The 21,328-nt window shown below is 43.4% G+C and overlaps 1 protein-coding gene across 1 annotated transcript; it reads right to left on the reverse strand.

Annotated features, from left to right (window-relative positions):
• Positions 1-229: 229 nt before the first annotated feature.
• LOC125541069 (uncharacterized) lies at positions 230-8,660 on the reverse strand. Its single transcript, XM_048704558.2, has 2 exons — positions 7,347-8,660; positions 230-530 (listed from the first exon to the last, which is right to left on the reverse strand). The coding sequence occupies exons 1-2, from the start codon at positions 8,584-8,586 to the stop codon at positions 523-525; spliced, it is 1,248 nt and encodes a 415-aa protein (XP_048560515.2). The 5' UTR covers positions 8,587-8,660; the 3' UTR covers positions 230-522.
• Between the last annotated feature and the right edge of the window lie 12,668 nt (positions 8,661-21,328).

The raw sequence follows: 21,328 nt of genomic DNA on the forward strand, positions 1-21,328 counted from the left end.
AATCATCGTCGGTGGCGAGGTCGAGCACAAACCTCAAAGTCAACCTCGCGGCAATAAACCTGTTGCCGTTGCCGGCGTTGGACGGCGGAACAAATGCCACCTGATTCTTTTTGCAGTAAATATAGTCCAGTTTGTACGAAGTCATGTGCATCTCTTGCGCAACTTCTCACAAAAAGCAACAGAGATAGTAGAACCGATTTGTATAAATGTATATATTATTACTCTGCCTCAAGTCATAATCTGCTTCGGGTCACATTTGCATATAATGATACGAACAAAGGTTCCAGAAAATAGAAATTGTCTAGTAATATTTGATTTGTGAATCAAATTTGGTAGATTATCACAACTATTCTCCCATGACATATCTGAAAATAAGCACCGAGCTGCACAACAGTCAGCACCGCAAACAAGCCTGCGTCCGTCTCAAAAGGAAAGCCTGATGATTCCATCCAGTAGATAATCCTGCAAGTTGCTGCTCTATACCTCCAGACGTCAAGGTTTCATCTCCCAGCGGCATCAATATCAGATATCTGAATTAGAAATGGAGGCATCAGTCATATCTGAATCAACATTAAGAAAAATACTGGGTGTTATAAGCAATAAATTTTATTAGTACAAATATAGTAAGAAATGCAATCAATTGGAAATGATAATGACCAGTACAATCATGCAAAGGTACAGAGCAATATAACTTCAAAGAAAGTAGCTAATACAAGTCCTAATCCGGCATGATAGAACATGGCTTTGCTTTATTCTTACGATAGTCTAAAAAATAATGACGAGTATATCCCCAAGATGAGAAACATATCGCCTAAGTTTATGCCTGGCTAACATACTACATCTTATCGAACAAAGACCGAGCAATCCACATCTGTTGTCCCTGCTTCGTCGCCTCTGTTACGGCCTAACCCTCACTACACCTTCCACGCCGACCTGCATGGAATGTGGCGGCGGTGAGGCCCGTGCGTTGGAGACAGCGGACAACAAGAGCGCCGCAAGCAGTAGCAGTTTGATGCCACCGACGCTAGCAACATTACCTGCAGCGTCGGCTTGGATGGTTCCCGTCACCTCCGCGGCCCTTCCTGTTCACCATCCTCTGTCCATCCCCACCAGACCAACAGGAGGAGCAGTGCGACAGCCACTCCGCTGCCCAAGCTGAGCCGGCAAGCAGAGCGTAAGCAGCTCCACAGACGCCGGCAGCAACACCGCTAATCTGACTTGAACCACTTCGGTTTCTGTCACCTCCCTCTCCCTTTCCTGCCTTCTCGCCTCCCTGGGGCCATCCCCACAACGGCCTTGCACGTCTGCCCATAATATACCGGGGTTTGAGTCTTGCAACAATGGCCCTGTGTGTGATCGTCAAGATCAGGGATCAGAGAGAGCGCCTTTTAGTTGTTAGGACAGGGGCTAAACCACTCACAGCTTCTTGCGGCTTCCTAACAATTAATGACACGAGCAGTTACCCAGATTCAGGCCACACATAGGTGTAATACCCTACTCCTGCTTGTTGTGTGTTTGATGGATGATGTACAAATGAACTACAAGCTTGAGCTGAGTGCTCGCAGCTAGTTTTGGTAGTGCTCAGGTGGGCTTCTAGCTAGGCCTCAAGGTGCATAACTTGCTTCCCTTGCAGAGCCCATTTCTTTGGAGGAGGTCCGAGAGGACATCAATCTTATGCCGAGCAATAAGGCTCCCGAGCCGGACGGATTCACCGGGCTATTCTTCAAGTGTTGTTGGGATATCATAAAAGACGACGTCACACGGGTGATCTCGCTCTTCGGCAACCTCCACACCAACAACCTTCATTGCCTCAACTCCGCTAACATTGTGCTTATTCCGAAAAAGGAGGGCGTCGACGGAATCACCGACTTCTAGCGTATTAGTCTCATCCACGCCATCACTAAGATTGACGCCAAAATCTTAGCAATGTGGCTTGCCCCACACATGAAGAAGCTTGTCTCCAATGCCCAAAGTACCTTCATAAAGACAAGGAGCATTCATGACAATTTCATGTACGTGAAAAGTCTTGGCAACGCCTCCGCAAGAGCAAAACCCCGCCCCTCCTATTCCGAAGGCCTTCGACTCCCGTCAAGTGGGAATATATCATTGACATCATGCAACACCGTGGGCTCCCAAGCACTTTCCGGAATTGGATCACCGCTCTCTTGTGCACCTCCTCTTCGAGGGTGCTCCTCAACGGCATCCCGGAAAATCCTATCACCCACGGCTGCAGCCTTCGTCAAGGGGACCCCTCTCCCCCCTACTTTTTCTCATCGCCATCGACCCTCTTCAGAAAATCCTCAATATGGCAACTAGGAAGGGGTTGATGCACAAGATTCGTGGTTGTGGTACCATCATCAAAACTTCCCTCTACGCCGATGATGCGGCTATGTTCGTCGCCCCCATAAAGAAAGACATAGACAATCTCTCCATCTTGCTTAATGCATTTGGCGACATCACGGACCTCCACACAAACTTTTAGAAAAGCTTGGTGGTTCCAATTCGATGTGGCCACATCCCCCTTGGTGACATTCTCCAAAGCTTGCCAGCTGCACGTGCTTCATTTCCGATGAAATATTTGGATCTACCCCTCTCGGTCTGGCAACTCAAAGTCAGGGATTTTCAGTTCCTTGTGGACAAGATGGCTGCCAAGCTTGTCCCCTGGGATGGCCAAAGTATCACCGTCATTGGACGCGCTGCTCTTGTCAAGTCCATGCTTTCCTCGCAAGCCATCTACTTCTTAACCCCGCTCATCGCCCCCCCCCCCCCCATCCTACATAATGTCAACAAGCTTGATAGGGCCTTCCTTTAGGCGGAACGAACAAGACCACTGGTGCAAAGTGGCATGGTTAATCGAGACACAGTTTGCCGACCATTCGGGTATGGAGGCCTCGAAGAAATTTGCGAGAGCTCTTCGTTTGCGGTGGCTTTGGTACTAGTTGAAGGAGCTCGCCAGGTTGCGGGTTGGATCCGGTAATCCTTGTGACGAGATGGACATGAACCTTTTCTATGCCTCCTCCACCATCATGGTGGGCAACGACGCGCGCTCCCCTTTTTGGGATGCCCCTTGGGTGCATCACTGCAAGCCAAAAGACATCGCACCCCTCATTTATGAAGCGTCCTCCCAAAAAAGATGGAAGCTTCGTGAATAAATGATGATGCTTGGGTTCGTAAAATCAACGTCACCACCAACTTCACTTTCGCGCATATGCGGCAATTCATTGTGCTTTGGACCACCATTCGTGGCTACACCCTCGAGGATAATGCCCAACGATGAAATCATCTGGTAGCACACCGAGAGCGGGACCTACATACACGGCCAAGTCTGCTTACTTGGCACAATTCTTTGGCCTTCTCCGCTCCCCCATGGAACAAGCGGTTTGGAAGGCTTGGGCTCCACCGAAGGTCGAATTTTTCCCATGGTTGACCATGCAAAATAGGGTTTAGACCGCTGACCGGTTGGCCAAGCAAGGATGGCCCGACTGTGGACTTTGCCATCTATGCAAGCGCGAGCAGGAATCCATTGAGCATCTCATGTTCAAGTGCAGATACTCCATGAGGCTCTAGGGCATGATCAAGAAATGGCTTCAACTTGAAAGCATCGACACTACCAATTGGCACTTGGCACGTCCATCAAAGATTGGTGGACAAGTCTTTCTGACTCTACCATTCCAATCCGGAAGGCAATGGCTACTCTCACACTTCTCACCTCTTGGACCATCTGGAATCAATGGAACGCCTGTATGTTCCAACTCAAGAGCGCACCACCGATGGTTCTCCTCGGGAATATTAAGTCGGAGGCTCTAACTTGGGTAGCCGCAGGTGCAAAATATTTGGGTGTAATCATGCCGCAAGAGTAGACTATTGATTCGGTGCTCTCGCACCTTGGTGCTACAACAAAAACCACAACTCTATTCCCTCTTAATTAATGAATGAGGCAAGTCTTTTGCCTCCTTTCAAAAAACAAAGTTCTTGGAATCGCTCCCCTTCTACGAGCCATGGTCCTGCCCTTATACACAGTTCTAGAGGACCTACAATGGCTTCTTAACTACAAAGGTAAAATGTTCCAATAGCCTTCGTTGCTCATGCATCCACCGCGGAGTTCACCAAGAGTGGTAGGTAAAAAATTGCCCGAATCCCGTTTATCTCTGGTCGAGAGATATACCTGGCCGCGGTTACCGTTCTGGGCTCCACCTGTCAGCATCTGATAATTGATGGAGGCTGCAGCTCTTGACAAGGCGCCAGAGCCTTGGTTAAAAAGTGGCCATGTGTAGTCGTGACAGCCTGCTCAACTGCCCCTTATCGTGCAGGGATCATGATACTGCTTTGCGACAGAGTCATCATTCCCTTAAAATGTGTAGCCTGTGGTGGGTTACGGCCGATAGCCTGCCTGGCATTTAAGGCCCGATCAGTCAAGCCCCAATTCGCTTTGTTTGACCCAACCACTTGAGCCCAAGGTAATCATGCTCAGAGGCTTTGGTCGTGCTCGAGAGCCTGGTGGTGTTTGGGAATGGATTGAGGTGTGCCACGTGTTGTGCTTCGAGTATCTCTTTACTCTTTTTGGATGATTTATGATTTTCCTGATTGGCTCGTTGCAAGACTGAACGGGATCAAACTTCTCCAACATAGGCCACAACTTAACATATTTAAGATGTGGAAATATTTTATTGAGAGGCCCATTTAGGTGTGCCCGGCAACCCCCAGTTGTCCAATACACCGTCAGTTTAGGACATGAATTCTGGAATTGGGAGCATTCAAGAGGCTTGGGTATTTTGCCATCAAGGGATTTCATACATTCAAAATTTTCTGATGCTTTGAATTTTCGTTATCATTTGTTTGTTCAAGAGCTTCCGGGATCGGCATTTTGTGGGACAATTAGGAAACTTACATTATTGTCGTGATCAAAATGTACGAGCTATATTTAGAGTCATGCATAGCATGGAAATATGTTTGCTCCACCCTTCATTTTTAAGTCAGATAATATGTATAGGAACAGAATTGATTGACCAGCTGGGGAAGCCTTGCACATGGGACTGACAAGTGCAAGGAGGCAGAACAGAGTAGTCAAATTATAACAAAAATGATGGAGAATTCTTGAGGATCCTATTTCAGCGTCACCATACTATCCTGTGTCTCGCTGTAAGATTAAGGAATCATGGAATTAATTGATACTTCTATTTGCATACAACAAACCTGTATAGCATAGAGCAGTAATATTATTTTACCTAAATATATTCTTGCAAGGATTTCATCACTCGTGGAATAGTGTCTGCTAATGCGTGCATAATTTTTCTAGCCTAGCTAAACACACTTCTATTTGCATACAATTGAACATATAATTTTTCTGATCTAGCTCTTAGCTAGAGGCCATGTTCGAAGTAATGTTCTGTTGGAAAGGCAATTAAGGAAGTTGCCTGTGTGTTGAGGGCTTGAGGCAGGTTATTAGGAATATAGTTTTATCGTGTCTGCTAATGCGTGCATAATTTTTCTAGCCTAGCTAAACACACTTCTATTTGCATACAATTGAACATATAATTTTTCTGATCTAGCTCTTAGCTAGAGGCCATGTTCGAAGTAATGTTCTGTTGGAAAGGCAATTAAGGAAGTTGCCTGTGTGTTGAGGGCTTGAGGCAGGTTATTAGGAATATAGTTTTATCTATCAATTAGAGAGAGGAACCACAAATTTACCATTTCATCATTGTCTGGACTTTTTGGCTAATGTTATTCTCTTGCATAAGAGAGTAATCAATTCCGTTTCTTATTGTGTTTGAATACTTCTATATCATGCTGTGTCCAGTCATTTCAGTATGGTATCATTGTATCAGTGTGCCAGTCATGCAAGAAGAAAACTGCAAGGAAGTTTTCTCAATAAGATAGGAGGTTGAATATATAGAAACAAATGTTTAGAAAATTACCATGATTTCGAAGTTCAGAGGCTTGGTTCTGATGTGGTTTGATGCATTTTCAGCTCATTAAGGATTCTCTGGGTAGAGTTTACTTACCGCTTATGTGGGCATACACATCCTACCTTTTATAATTGTAGGCGATCTCTAATTTTGTTATTTTTGAAATGTCTTTACTACCTTCTCTCAGCAGTATTTTTGGCATGCAATATTAGCTACAAGTGTCGTCACAAAAAGAAAAGGGCTACAAGTGGTAGTTTGTTTTTCTGCAGCAACAGGAATTGAAGGAAATGCAGTCATTTGCTGCACGAGTAATATTTTTCTGAGACATTGCTAAGTGACTAAAACTTGAATGGAATGTTTCCAGGTATATGTGATGTAATACATCAGAAAGACATGGATGAAAGTTGCCATTCAAGATTCATATTTTCCCCTTCCCCTGCTAACACCTAATTCTTAATTCAACCCATGAAAACAATCTACTTATTTTCCCTTTGGTCTGCCAGTTTTTTTCTTTTAGGTCTATGGAAGTCCTTATCCCACCTGATTGATTTACATTAAGCCACCTCACTGATGGCAAAAAGAACTGTAACAATTACAGGGAATGTGGTGGGGAGGGAGGCGCAACTGCAGAAGTCAGGAACACCAAAGACAAAAGAGACGAAAATGAAGGTAGCGGAACAAAATTTTCATTAGAAATCACCGTCATAGTTAGGCACGTGTCCTTTTGCTCTTTTTCTTACCGCCTTAAAAACAACACATATGAATAAATTAGCGTGTGAATTGAAACTTTGTTTTCTGTCTGCAGATAATTATGGAAAGCATGTTCCATATCATGCTTCATCTTTCTTGTGATATTCTGTTTTGCATGAACACCAACGAATATTAGGATGCTTCAGACTTGGATAAAAGCATAGTTGTGCACATCCTCTTTGTGCTAAAGTTCCATATGTTCATTTGCTTAGATTTGTGATAATAATATTATTCTGCGCAGCTCACATAGTATGGCAGACCACTTATGTAGAGAAGCAGCAACAAAAGAATTGTACCAAGCAACATGGATATGCAGATACGGAATGCTTTTGTTGTTCTCTTTCGTACCTATACAATTATGCAAGCGACCTAAGCTGCTAAACTCTTTTGCTCTGTGTCAGTGTGCCCATGTCTGTGCGTGTAGTTGGTGTTTCTCAATAAAAAAATGTCTAGCTACTTGCCCTGTCGTAAGCTACTAGCGCCAACGATAGCCGGCATGGAGAAATGCACCTACGACCCATCTAGTACTTCTTGATCTCCTATGTTCCACGACTTTTCAATTGCATGAATAACAGCTTGCTAAAACAATTGTTAATGACATAGAAGACTACTAATACCTGCATAATATATTAGTATCGCAAAGTCCTATGGAGTGCAAAGTACAAGTATGCAAATAGAGAGGAAGGTTACCATGTCGAATAGTTGGTGGAGACAAGGATGGTGGGAAACCGGCAAACAAATGAGCACCCTTGTTATTGCGCTTTGATGCAAGGAACCACTCAAGCTCTAAAGTCTTCAGATTCAACGAAACCAAATGGAATGTATATTCGTCTTCTCCAATCCCTTGTAGGAGTAAGTATCCCCCCGCTACGCCCATGAACATATAGCCGCCATTATTTACGGGTAAATTGAACGTTGCCTCTGACAGCCACTGGTTCGCCCCAACTCCATCATTTTGCAACACATAATACCTGAGTTCAGGTGTGAAATGCTCATTCAAAAACATCTTAATCCTTCCATTCCCTGCCTCCAGAATGGCAACCTGTGCTTCACTGGTGCCATGCGGGAGGTCCACAACTGAGAAACTCATGCTGCGAGTGTCGAGCATGAGCAACTTGCTTGCCCGAAAAAGCACCCAACAGAAGTAGCCGTCTGCATAGTGGCGTATTGGCGACCGCCGGTAACTTGCTTGCTGGTTACCTGATCCTGTGAGCAGACTGATCCAATTGTCAAATGTAACAGCACGCCATTGTTCAGCACCTGAACCTGAAGAGAAGATGATGAGGAGCAGCTTGGTTTTGCACTGCACCAAGCAAATAACTCTGAAAGACATGCCCTCCTCATCCTCGGCTGCTGGAGGAGCAAGGAAGGGCTCGAAACGCAGCACGTCGGGTGGCTGCACCAAGGCGGCTAGGTCGTCGGGGATGGGAGGTAGCAGGATGTAGCGCCGGGACAGGGGGTCACAGACAGCCAGCTCCCTGACAAAGACGTGGCAGTTGTATTTGGTGCCCTCTGGGACGCCGGAAAGGAGGACGCGGCCGTCCCGCAAGTCGCGCCTACGCCAGCGCGCGGCGTTGGGGAGGAAGGCGCATGAGAAGTCGGCGGCGTCAAGCCCGGAGAAAGCGCTCGCGGCGGCCGCGGAGGGGTGCGGCGGCTGGGCCAGTTGCAGCAGCGGCAGGTCCCATCGGGGCCGGCGGGGATGGGGAGAAACGATGCCCAGTAGAGACGGCGGGTAGCGAGTGCGGAAGCGGCGGAGGAATCGGTGATTGGTGACGAGGCGGCGGATGGAGACGCGGGCCATGGAGGCGCGGACGAGGTCGGCGGCGTCGGAGAGGCAGAGGAGGATTTCCTCGAGCATCTCGTCTGGTAGGGAAAGCAGCGTCGTCGGCGGGATGTCGCCAGGAAGGCAGCGAAGCGTCGACGACGCCATTGGGATCGATCTGGACTTCTCGAGTATGGAGGGGAGGGGGGAATGGGGTTTCCGTTTCCTTGCTCTTTCTTGCTCTCTGGACTCGAGAGTGTGGACCGAGAGAATTGGGCCGCTGGTTCTGGAAACGGTGCGACTGTTTCCCAAAAATACGCTTCCTTTCAGCCGGTCTTTGCAAAATTGCTTTCGTTGGGGGGAAAAAGTGAAGACAAAAAATAGTTTGCAATTTTTTTCTACATCGTCTGTGTTTTGCAAAATTTCCATCCGCAACAACATCCGTGTTAAAAAAGTGAAGTCAAAAAAAAAATTTCTTCAACATCACATATATTGCAAAAGATTTCTGCAAATGAATTCTGTTGCAAAGGGTTGTGCAAAACTACCCTTGTTGCAATGGTGAAGACCATGCTAGACGTTGGATGATGTCAGATCTAATGGCTACCGAGGCGACAAATATTTTAAAATGATAGTCAACTGACACTTAGCATGCCCCGAAAGCTATCCAGGATGCCATGCGCAAAATTTCCATGATTCATGGCCATGCTGCAATTTTTCCGTGATTCGTGTGCACGATCAGACGGTTATCGTTACGTCGCGCCAAGGAGCAAGCGGGAGAACGTGCACTCTTCATTATCTGTTGATCACAAAATGAAGAGGCTGTACAAAAATTAAGCATGCCTTAAGTTCTGTTTTCACGTATAAGATTAAGTTAATTGTCTGTATCACATATGCAGAGGCCGGAAAGATCCCCTTTTCAGAAGAGATGTGCACATGAATGAGTGTACGTAAGTGTTTATGTTTGTATTGTGTCGGGTTAAGTATAATATCCATATTTTATCATTTATTTTACATGTGGGTATCAAAAACGAAATTCGATCATAAATTAAGCATGTCTAAATTATATTCCCTTTTTTTGCATGGAAAATTATATTCCCTTTTACCCACAAAAAAATTATTCCCCTTAGAAAATGTGTTCAAAATTTTGGTTAAGATTAAGCTAAACTATAAAGTTAAAAAATGATGAATTAAGCTCAACTATAAAGTTAAAAAATGCCGAATATAAAGTTGGACATGGTAATGTCTCATGTCCATCGGACATGGTAATGTCTCATGTCCAACTCTAATAATTTTCCTATGATCATGCCTTATGCTTGATCACAAAGGCACTACGGAAAACTATAAGTACAATGCTTAACTCAAACTATAATTCTTAGCATACTTCGAGTACAGAAGGATGCTCGGATTTTGCTTCATGGCTCCACACAAAAGATGATGTTTACACAGAAAGGTCGGCATATAATTTTGTGAGCACTGATTTTTCAGAGAGACAGAAATGGCAAGGAGACTACTTCAGATTAGAAGGTCATGGAGAAAAAAAATGGAGGAAGCTATTATGGGCAATTCAATGCCCAAATAAAATGAAAGTAATTTTGTGGATGTTGTCCCATAATTTCCCCCCAACAGGTGTTCAACTACAAGTGAGATCAACCCCTCAAGGTATGATTGTCGTTTCTGCGGTAGGGAGGAAACCATTGAACATTGCTTTTTTGTGATGTCACTATGTTAAAGAAATCTAGAAAGAGTTAAGAAAGATTATGGTTTTTGCCTGGAAAGTTTTACTCACATTAGGCAATGGATTTTGGAATGGCCACAAAACCCTACATACTTTCACTCTATGATTAAGGCAGTGGCAATATGGCACATATGAAAAATAGAAATGTCTTTCGTAATGGTGAGGCTTTAATTCATCATCTTCGTGTAGTGGGAACGATCAAAGCTTATGTTGAATTTACCAATATGCATTCTTCTAGTTTGACCACTTCCATTAGATGTCAGGCCTTGAAGTCAAACAAAAAATGGTATTCGTCGCGGATGAGTCGATGCTTGTCAATGTGGATGCAGCAATATTCTCCCAATCTGCAAGAGCGAGCTTTCGTGTGGTGACACGTGATCACCGGGGAAGAATGCATGCAACAAACAAAGGTTACTTTAAGCGAGTTCAAATTCTTGAAGTAGTAGAAGCCATGGCACTTCGTGAAATCTTAATCCTTGCCAATAACACTAGCATGCGGAAGATCATGGTAGCATCAGATTGCCTATGGTTGATCAACAAGGTCAAGGGTCTAGGTTTTGATAGGTCCCCTATTGGAGCCATAGTCCATGATATTAGGAAATGGGCCACACGGTTTGTATCTTGTACTTTTATCCATGCCAGATGTTCTGTTAACAAGGCAGCACGTGCTCTGGCTAAATCTACATAGCATGTTGTTTGGTAGTTATGAATGGATAAAAGGGTGCAGCTGCCCATTACCTAAAAAAACTCAATTTATAAGCATGTTGGCAGTTTTTTTTCCTTTTTGCAAAATTGTCGGCAGCTAATCATGAAGGAAATATGCCCTAGAGGCAATAATAAAGTTGTTATTTATATTTCCTTATATCATGATAAATGTTTATTATTCATGCTAGAATTGTATTAACCGGAAACTTAGTACATGTGTGAATACATAGACAAACAGATTGTCACTAGTATGCCTCTACTTGACTAGCTCGTTAATCAAAGATGGTTAAGTTTCCTAGCCATGGACAAAGAGTTGTCATTTGATGAACGGGATCACATCATTAGAGAATGATGTGGTTGACTTGACCCATCCGTTAGCTTAGAACTTTGATCGTTTAGTTTACTGCTATTACTTTCTCCATAACTTATACATGTTCCTATGACTATGAGATTATGCAACTCCTGAATACTGGAGGAATACTTAGTGTGCTATCAAACGTCACAACATAACTGGGTGACTATAAATATGCTCTACAGGTGTCTCCGATGGTGTTTGTTGAGTTGGCATAGATCGAGATTAGAATTTGTCACTCTATGTATCGGAGAGGTATCTCTGGGCCCTCTCGGTAATGCACGTCACTATAAGCCTTGCAAGCAATGTGACTAATGAGTTAGTTACGGGATGTTGCATTACGGAACAAGTAAAGAGACTTGCCAGTAACGAGATTGAACTAGGTATTGAGATACCGACGATCGAATCTCGGGCAAGTAACATACCAATGACAAAGGGAACAACATATGTTGTTATGCGGTTTGACTGATAAAGATCTTCGTAGAATATGTAGGAACCAATATGAGAATCCAGGTTCCGCTATTGGTTATTGACCGGAGACGAGTCTCGGTCATGTCTACATAGTTCTTGAACCCGTACGGTCCGCACGCTTAACGTTCGGTGACGATCGGTATTATGAGTTTATGTGTTTTGAAGTACCGAAGGTAGTTCGGAGTCCCGGATATGATCACGGACATGACGAGGAGTCTCGAAATGGTCGAGACATAAAGATCGATATATTGGAAGGCTATGTTTGGACATTAGAATGGTTCCGGGTAAGTTCGGGCATTTACCAGAGTACCGGGGGGGTTACTGGGACCCCCCTGGGGAGTGTATGGGCCTTAATGGGCCTTAGTGGGAGAGAGGAGGAGGCGGCCAAGGTGGGGGTACGCCCCCCCAAAGCCCAATCCGAATTGGGGTGGGGGCCGGGCCCCCTTTCCTTCTCCCTCTCTCCCCCTTCCTTCTCTCCTACTCAACAAGGGAAAGGGGGAATCCTACTCCCACCGGGAGTAGGACTCCCCCCTTCAGGCGCGCCATAGAGGGCCGGACCTCCCCCTCCTCCACTCCTTTATATACGAGGGAGGGGGCACCCCATAGACACACAAGTTGATTGTTTAGCCGTGTGTGGTGCCCCCCTCCACAGAATTCCACCTCGGTCATATCGTTGTAGTGCTTAGGCAAAGACCTGCGTCGGTAACTTCATCATCACCGTCATCACGCCGTCGTGCTAACGAAACTCTCCCTCGACCTCAGCTGGATCTAGAGTTCGTGGGACGTCACCGAGATGAACGTGTGCAGATCGCGGAGGTGCCGTACCTTCAGTGCTAGGATCGGTCAGATCGTGAAGACGTATGACTACATCAACCACGTTGTCATAACGCTTCCGCTTACGGTGTACGAGGGTACGTAGACAACTCTATCCCCTCTCGTTGCTATGCATCACCTAGATGGATCTTGCGTGTGCGTAGGAATTTTTTTGAAATTACTGCGTTCCCCATCAGTGGCATCTGAGCTAGGTCTATGCGTAGATGTTATATGCACGAGTAGAACATCAAGGAGTTGTGGGCATGGGTATATACATATTGCTTGCCGTCACTAGTTGATTCTTGATTCAGCGGTATTGTTAGATGAAGCGGCTCAGACCGACATTACGCTTACGCTTACGCGAGACTGGTTCTACCGACGTGCTTCGCACACAGGTGGCTAGTGGGTGTCAGTTTCTCCAACTTTAGTTGAATCGGATTCAATGAACAGGGTTCTTTCTGAAGATCAAAAAGCAATCACTATACCGCGTTGTGGTTTTCTATGCGTAGGTAAGAACGGTTCTTGCTCAGACCATAGCAGCCACGTAAAACTTGCAACCACAAAGTAGAGGATGTCTAACTTGTTTTTGCATGGCATGTTGTGATGTGATATGGTCAAGACATGATGCTAAATTTTATTGTATGATATGATCATGGTTTGTAACACAGTTATCGGCAACTGGCGGGAGCCATATGGTTGTTGCTTTATTGTATGAAATGCAATCACCATGTAATTGCTTTATTTTATCACTAAGCGGTAGCGATAGTCGTAGAAGCAATAGTTGGCGAGACGACAACGATGCTTCGATGGAGATCAAGGTGTCAAGCCGGTGACGATGGTGATCATGACGGTGCTTTGGAGATGGAGATCAAAGGCACAAGATGATGATGGCCATATCATATCACTTATATTGATTGCATGTGATGTTTATCCTTTATGCATCTTATTTTGCTTAGTTCGACTGTAGCATTATAAGATGATCTCTCACTATATGTCAAGGTACAAGTGTTCTCCCTGAGTATGCACCGTTGCTACAGTTCGTCGTGTCGAGACACCACATGATGATCAGGTGTGATAAGCTCTAGGTTCACATACAATGGGTGCAAGCCAGTTTTGCACACGCGGAATACTCGGGTTAAACTTGACGAGCCTAGCATATGCAGATATGGCCTCGGAACACTGAGACCGAAAGGTCCAGCGTGAATCATATAGTAGATATGATCAACATAGTGATGTTCACCATTGAAAATTACTCCATCTCACGTGATGATCGGACATGGTTTAGTTGATGTGGATCACGTGATCACTTATATGATTAGAGAGATGTCTATCTAAGTGGGAGTTCTTAAGTAATTTGATTAATTGAACTTTAATTTATCATGAACTTAGTACATGATAGTATTTTGCATGTCTATATTGTTGTAGATAGATGGCCCGTGTTGTTGTTCCATAGAATTTTATTGCGTTCCTAGAGAAAGCTAAGTTGAAAGATGATGGTAGCAACTACACGGACATGGTCCGTAACTTGAGGATTATCCTCATTACTGCACAGAAGAATTACGTCCTGGAAGCACCGCTAGGTGACAAACCCGCTGCAGGAGCAACGCAAGATGTTGTGAACACCTGGCAGAGCAAAGCTGATGACTACTCGATAGTTCAATGTGCCATGCTTTACAGCTTAGAACCGGGACTTCAACGACGTTTTGAACGTCATTGAGCATATGAGATGTTCCAAGAGTTGAAGTTAATATTTCAAGCAAATGCTCGGATCGAGAGATATGAAGTCTCCAATAAGTTCTACAGCTGTAAGATGGAGGAGAATAGTTCCGTCAGTGAACATATACTCAGAATGTCTGGGTACCACAACCACTTGACTCAACTGGGAGTTAATCTTCCTGATGATAGTGTCATTGACAGAGTTCTTCAATCACTGCCACCAAGCTACAAGAGCTTCGTGATGAACTATAATATGCAAGGGATGGATAAAACGATTCCTGAGCTCTTCGCAATGCTAAAGGCTGCGGAGGTAGAAATCAAGAAGGAGCATCAAGTGTTGATGGTCAACAAGACCACCAGTTTCAAGAAAAAGGGTAAAGGGAAGAAGGGGAACTTCAAGAAGAACAGCAAGCCAGTTGCTTCTCAAGTGAAGAAACCCACGTCTGGACCTAAGCCTAAGACTGAGTGCTTCTACTGCAAAGGAACTGGTCACTGGAAGCGGAACTGCCCCAAGTATTTGGCGAAGAAGAAGGATGGGAAAGTGAAAGGTATATTAGATATACATGTTATTGATGTGTACCTTACTAATGCTCGTAGTAGTGCCTGGGTATTTGATACTGGTTCAGTTGCTAACATTTGAAACTCGAAACAGGGGCTATGGATTAAGCGAAGATTGGCTAAGGACGAGGTGACGATGCACGTGGGGAATGGTTCCAAAGTCGATGTGATCGCCGTCGGCATGCTACCTCTACATCTACCTTCGGGATTAGTTTTAGACCTAAATAATTGTTATTTGGTGCCAGCGTTGAGCATGAACATTATATCTGGATCTTGTTTGATGAGAGACAATTATTCATTTAAATCAGAGAATAATGGTCGTTCTATTTATATGAGTAATATCTTTTATGGTCATGCACCCTTGATGAGTGGTCTATTTTTACTAAATCTTGATAGTAGTGATACACATGTTCATAGTATTGATGCCAAAAGATGCAGAGTTGATAATGATAGTGCAACTTATTTGTGGCACTGCCGTTTAGGTCATATTGGTGTAAAGCGCATGAAGAAACTCCATTCTGATGGACTTCTGGAATCACTTGATTATGAATCACTTGGTACTTGCGAACCATGCCTCATGGGCAAGATGACTAAAACTCCGTTCTCCGGAACAATGGAGCGAGCAAAAGAGTTATTGGAAATCATACATACTGATGTATGTGGTCCAATGAACATTGAAGCTCGCGGCGGATATCGTTATTTTCTCACCTTCACACATGATTTGAGCAGATATGGGTATATCTACTTAATGAAACATAAGTCTGAAACATTTGAAAAGTTCAAAGAATTTCAGAGTGAAGTGGAAAATCATCGTAACAAGAAAATCAAGTTTCTACGATCTGATCGTGGAGGTGAATATTTGAGTTATGAGTTTGGACTTCATTTGAAACAATGCGGAATAGTTTCGCAACTCACGCCACCTGGAACACCACAACGTAATGGTGTGTCCGAACGTCGTAACATCACTTTATTAGATATGGTGCGATCTATGATGTCTCTCACTGATTTACCACTATCATTTTGGGGTTATGTTTTAGAGACGGCTGCATTCACGTTAAATCATCTAAATCCGTTGAGACGACACCTTATTAACTGTGGTTTGGCAAGAAACCCAAGTTGTCGTTTCTTAAAGTTTGGGGTTGTGATGCTTATGTGAAAAAGCTTCAACCTAATAAGCTCGAACCCAAATCGGAGAAATGTGTCTTCATAGGATACCCAAATGAGACTGTTGGGTACACCTTCGATCACAGATCCGAAGGAAAGATATTCGTTGCTAAGAATAGATCCTTTCTAGAGAAGGAGTTTCTCTCGAATGAAGTGAGTGGGAGGAAAGAAGAACTTGACGAGGTAATTGTACCTTCTCCCTTCTTGGAAAGTAGTTCATCACTGAAATCAGTTCCAGTGATTCCTACACCAGTAAGTGAGGAAGCTAATGATGATGATCATGAAACTTTTGATCAAGTTACTACCGAACCTCATAGGTCAACCAGAGTAAGATCCGCACCAGAGTGGTACGATAATCCTGTTCTGGAAGTCATGTTACTTGACCATGACGAACCTACAAACTATGAGGAAGCGATGATGAGCCCAGATTCCGCAAAATGGCTTGAGGCCATGAAATCTGAGATGGGATCCATGTATGAGAACAAAGTATGGATTTTGGTTGACTTGCCCGATGATCGGCAGGCCATAGAGAATAAATGGATCTTCAAGAAGAAGACTGACGCTGACGGTAATATTACTGTCTACAAAGCTGGACTTGTTGCAAAAGGTTTTCGACAAGTTCAAGGAGTTGACTACGATGAGACCTTCTCACCCCTAGCGATGCTTAAGTCCGCCTGAATCATGTTAGCAATTGCCGCATTTTATGATTATGAAATTTGACAAATGGATGTCAAAACTGCATTCCTTAATGGATATCTTAAAGAAGAGTTGTATATGATGCAACCAGAAGGTTTTGTCGATCCAAAAGGTGCTAACAAAGTGTGCAAGCTCAAGCGATCCATTTATGGACTGGTGCAAGCCTCTCGAAGTTGGAATATACGCTTTGATAGTGTGATCAAAGCATATGGTTTTATACAGATGTTTGGAGAAGCCTGTATTTACAATAAAGTGAGTGGGAGCTCCGTAGCATTTCTGATATTATATGTAGATGACATATTGTTGATTGGAAATGATACTGAATTTCTGAATAGCATAAAAGGATACTTGAATAAGAATTTTTCAATGAAAGACCTCGGTGAAGTTGCTTATATATTGGGCATCAAGATCTATAGAAATAGATCAAGACACTTAATTGGACTTTCATAAAGCACATACCTTGATAAAGTTTTGAAGAAGTTCAAAATGGATCAGGCAAAGAAAGGGTTCTTGCCTGTATTACAAGGTGTGAAGTTGAGTCAGACTCAATGTCCGACCACCGCAGAAGATAGAGAGAAAATGAAAGATGTTCCCTATGCTTCAGCCTTAGGCTCTATCATGTATGCAATGCTGTGTACCAGACCTGATGTGTGCCTTGCTATCAGTTTAGCAGGGAGGTATCAAAGTAATCCAGGAGTGGATCACTGGACAGTGGTCAAGAATATCATGAAATACCTAAAAAGGACTAAGGATATGTTTCTCGTATATGGAGGTGACAAAGAGCTCGTCGTAAATGGTTACGTCGATGCAAGCTTTGACACTGATCCGGATGACTCTAAGTCACAAACTGGATACGTGTTTTTATTAAATGGTGGAGCTGTCAGTTGGTGCAGTTCCAAGCAGAGCGTCGTGGCGGGATCTACGTGTGAAGCGGAATACATAGCTGCTTCGGAAGCAGCAAATGAAGGAGTCTGGATGAAGGAGTTCATATCCGATCTAGGTGTCATACCTAGTGCATCGAGTCCAGTGAAAATCTTTTGTGACAATACTAGTGCAATTGCCTTGGCAAAGGAATCCAGATTTCACAAGAGAACCAAGCACATCAAGAGACGCTTCAATTCCATCCGCGATCAAGTCAAGGAGGGAGACATAGAGATTTGCAAGATACATACGAATCTGAATGTTGCAGACCCGTTGACTAAGCCTCTCTCACGAGCAAAACATGATCAGCACCCAGACTCCATGGGCATTAGAATCATTACAATGTAATCTAGATTATTGACTCTAGTGCAAGTGGAAGACTGAAGGAAATATGGCCTAGAGGCAATAATAAAGTTGTTATTTATATTTCCTTGTATCATGATAAATGTTTATTATTCATGCTACAATTGTATTAACCGGAAACTTAGTACATGTGTGAATACATGGACGAACAGAGTGTCACTAGTTTGCCTCTGCTTGACTAGCTCGTTGAATCAATGATGGTTATGTTTCCTAACCATAGACATGAGTTGTCATTTGATTAACGGGATCACATCATTAGAGAATGATGTGATTGACTTGACCCATCCGTTAGCTTAGCACGATGATCGTTTAGTTTGTTGCTATTGCTTTCTCCATAACTTATACATGTTCCAATGACTATGAGATCATGCAACTCCCGAATACCGGAGGAATGATACGTCCATTTTGCATCATGATTTTATATCGATATTTATCACATTACGGGATGTTATTACACATTATGTCACAATACTTATGCCTATTCTCTCTTATTTTACAAGGTTTACATGAAGAGGGAGAATGCTGGCAGCTGGAATTCTGGGCTGGAAAAGGAGAAAATATTAGAGACCTATTCTGCACAACTCCAAAAGTCATGAAACTTCACGGGAGCAAGTTTCAGAATATATAAAAAATATTGGGAGAAAGAAGTACGAGAGGGGGCCCACCAACCATCCACGAGGGTGGGCGCGCGCCCTACCCCCCTAGGCGTGCCCCCTACCTCGTGGGCCCCCTGGCAGCCCTCTGATGCCCATATTTGTCTATATGGAGTCTTTCGTCGAGGAAAAAATCATAAGCTAGCTCACGGGACGAAACTCCGCCACCACGAGGCGGAACCAATCTAGGGCTCCGATGGAGCTGTTCTGCCAGGGAAACTTCTCTCCGGGAGGGGGAAATCATCACCATTGATCCTCTCATCGGGAGGGGTCAATCTTCATCAACATATTCACCAGAACCATCTCATCTCAAACCCTAGTTCATCTCTTGTATCCAATCTTTGTCTCAAAGCCTGAGATTGGTACCTGTGGGTTGCTAGTAGTGTTGATTACTCCTTGTAGTTGATGCTAGTTGGTTTATTCGGTGGAAGATCATATGTTCAGATCCTTTATGCATATTAATACCCCTCTGATTATGAACATGAATATGATTTGTGAGTAGTTACGTTTGTTCCTGAGGACATGGGAGAAGTCTTGCTATAAGTAGTCATGTGAATTCGGTATTCGTTCGATATTTTGATGAGATGTATGTTGTCTTTCCTCTAGTGGTGTCATGTGAACGTCGACTACATGTCACTTCACGATTTTTTGGGCCTAGAGGAAGGCATTGGGAAGTAATAAGTAGATGATAGGTTGCTAGAGTGACAGAAGCTTAAACCCTATTTTATGAGTTGCTTCGTAAGGGGCTGACTTGGATCCATATGTTTCATGCTATGGTTAGGTTTACCTCAATACTTCTTTTGTAGTTGCGGATGCTTGCAATAGGGGTTACTCATAAGTGGGATGCTTGTCCAAGGAAGGGCAGTATCCAAGCACTGGTCCACCCACATATCAAATTATCAAAGTACCGAACGCGAATCATATGAACGTGATGAAAACTAGCTTGACGATAATTCCCATGTGTCCTCGGGAGCGCTTTCCTTTATATAAGATTTTTTCCAAGCTTGTCCTTTGCTACAAAAAGGATTGGACCATCTTGATGCACATTATTTACTTTTATTACTTGTTCCCCGTTACAAATTACCTTATCACAAAACTATCTGTTACCGATAATTTCAGTTCTTGCAAAGAATACCTTACTGAAAACTGCTTATCATTTCCTTCTGCTCCTCGTTGGGTTCGACACTCTTACTTATCGAAAGGACTACAATAGACCCCTATACTTGTGGGTCATCAAGACTCTTTTCTGGCGCCGTTTCCGGGGAGTGAAGCACCTTTGGTAGGTGTAATTTGGTAAGGAAAAATTTATATAGTGTGCTGAAATTTACTGTCACTTGTTACTATGGAACATAATCCTTTGAGGGGCTTGTTCGGGGTATCTTCGCCCCGGCCAGTAGAGCAAAGAGTTTCTACTCAACCTACTGAACCTACTGAAAATGTTTACTTTGAAATTCCTTTGGGTATGATAGAGAAACTGCTAGCTAATCCTTTCACAGGTGATGGAACATTACATCCCGATTTGCACCTAATCTATGTGGATGAAGTTTGTGTATTATTTAAGCTTGCAGGTATGCCCGAGGATGTTATCAAGAAGAAGTTCTTCCCTTTATCTTTGAAGGGAAAGGCATTGACATGGTTTAGGCTATGTGATGATATGGGATCATGGAACTACAACCGATTGAAATTGGAATTTCATCAGAAGTTTTATCCTATGCATCTTGTCCATCATGATCGTAATTATATATATAATTTTTGGCCTCGCGAAGGAGAAAGCATTGCTCAAGCTTGGGGGAGGCTTATGTCAATGTTATATTCATGCCCCAATCATGAGCTCTCAAGAGAAATTATTATTCAAAAAAATTATGCTCGGCTTTCTCTTGATAATCGCTCCAAGCTCGATACTTCTTGTACTGGTTCTTTTATGATGAAGACTATTGAATTCAAATGGGATTTATTGGACAGAATTAAATGCAACTCTGAAGATTGGGATCTCAACGAAGGTAAGGAGTCAGGTATAACCCCAAAGTTCAATTGTGTTAAATCTTTTATGGATACCGATGCTTTCCGTGAATTTAGCACTAAATATGGACTTGACTTTGAGATAGTAGCTTCTTTCTGTGAATCCTTTGCTACTCATGTTGATATTCCTAAGGAGAAGTGGTTTAAATATAATCCTCCCATTGAAGTAAAAGTAGCTGCACCTATTAAAGTTGAATAAAAGACTATCACTTATAATGATCCTGTTGTTCCTACTACTTATATTGAGAAACCACCTTTCCCATTTAGAATAAAGGATCATGCTAAAGATTCAACCGTGGTTCGTAAGAGTAATACTAGAACACCTAATACCTCTGAGCAAATTAAAGTTGAACCTAGTGTAGCTATGGTTAAAGATCTCTTGGCCGATAATATTGATGGGCATGTTATTTACTTCTGTGATGAAGATGCTAGAATTGCTAGACCAGATACTAAAAATAAACATAGACCTGTTGTAGGCATGCCTGTTATTTCTGTTAAAATAGGAGATCATTGCTATCATGGCTTATGTGATATGGGTGCTAGTGCAAGTGCAATACCTCATTCCTTATATAAATAAATTATGCATGATATTGCACCTGCTGAGATAGAGGAAATTGATGTTACTATTAAGCTTGCCAATAGAGACACTATTTCACCAGTTGGGATTGTTAGAGATGTTGAAGTCTTGTGTGGGAAAGTTAAATATCCTGCTGAATTTCTTGTTCTTGGTTCCCCACAAGATGA

This window comes from Triticum urartu, chromosome 2A (genome assembly GCF_056163025.1).
Source record: "Triticum urartu cultivar PI428250 chromosome 2A, HENAU_Tu73, whole genome shotgun sequence".
Taxonomy (NCBI): Eukaryota; Viridiplantae; Streptophyta; class Magnoliopsida; order Poales; family Poaceae; genus Triticum; species Triticum urartu.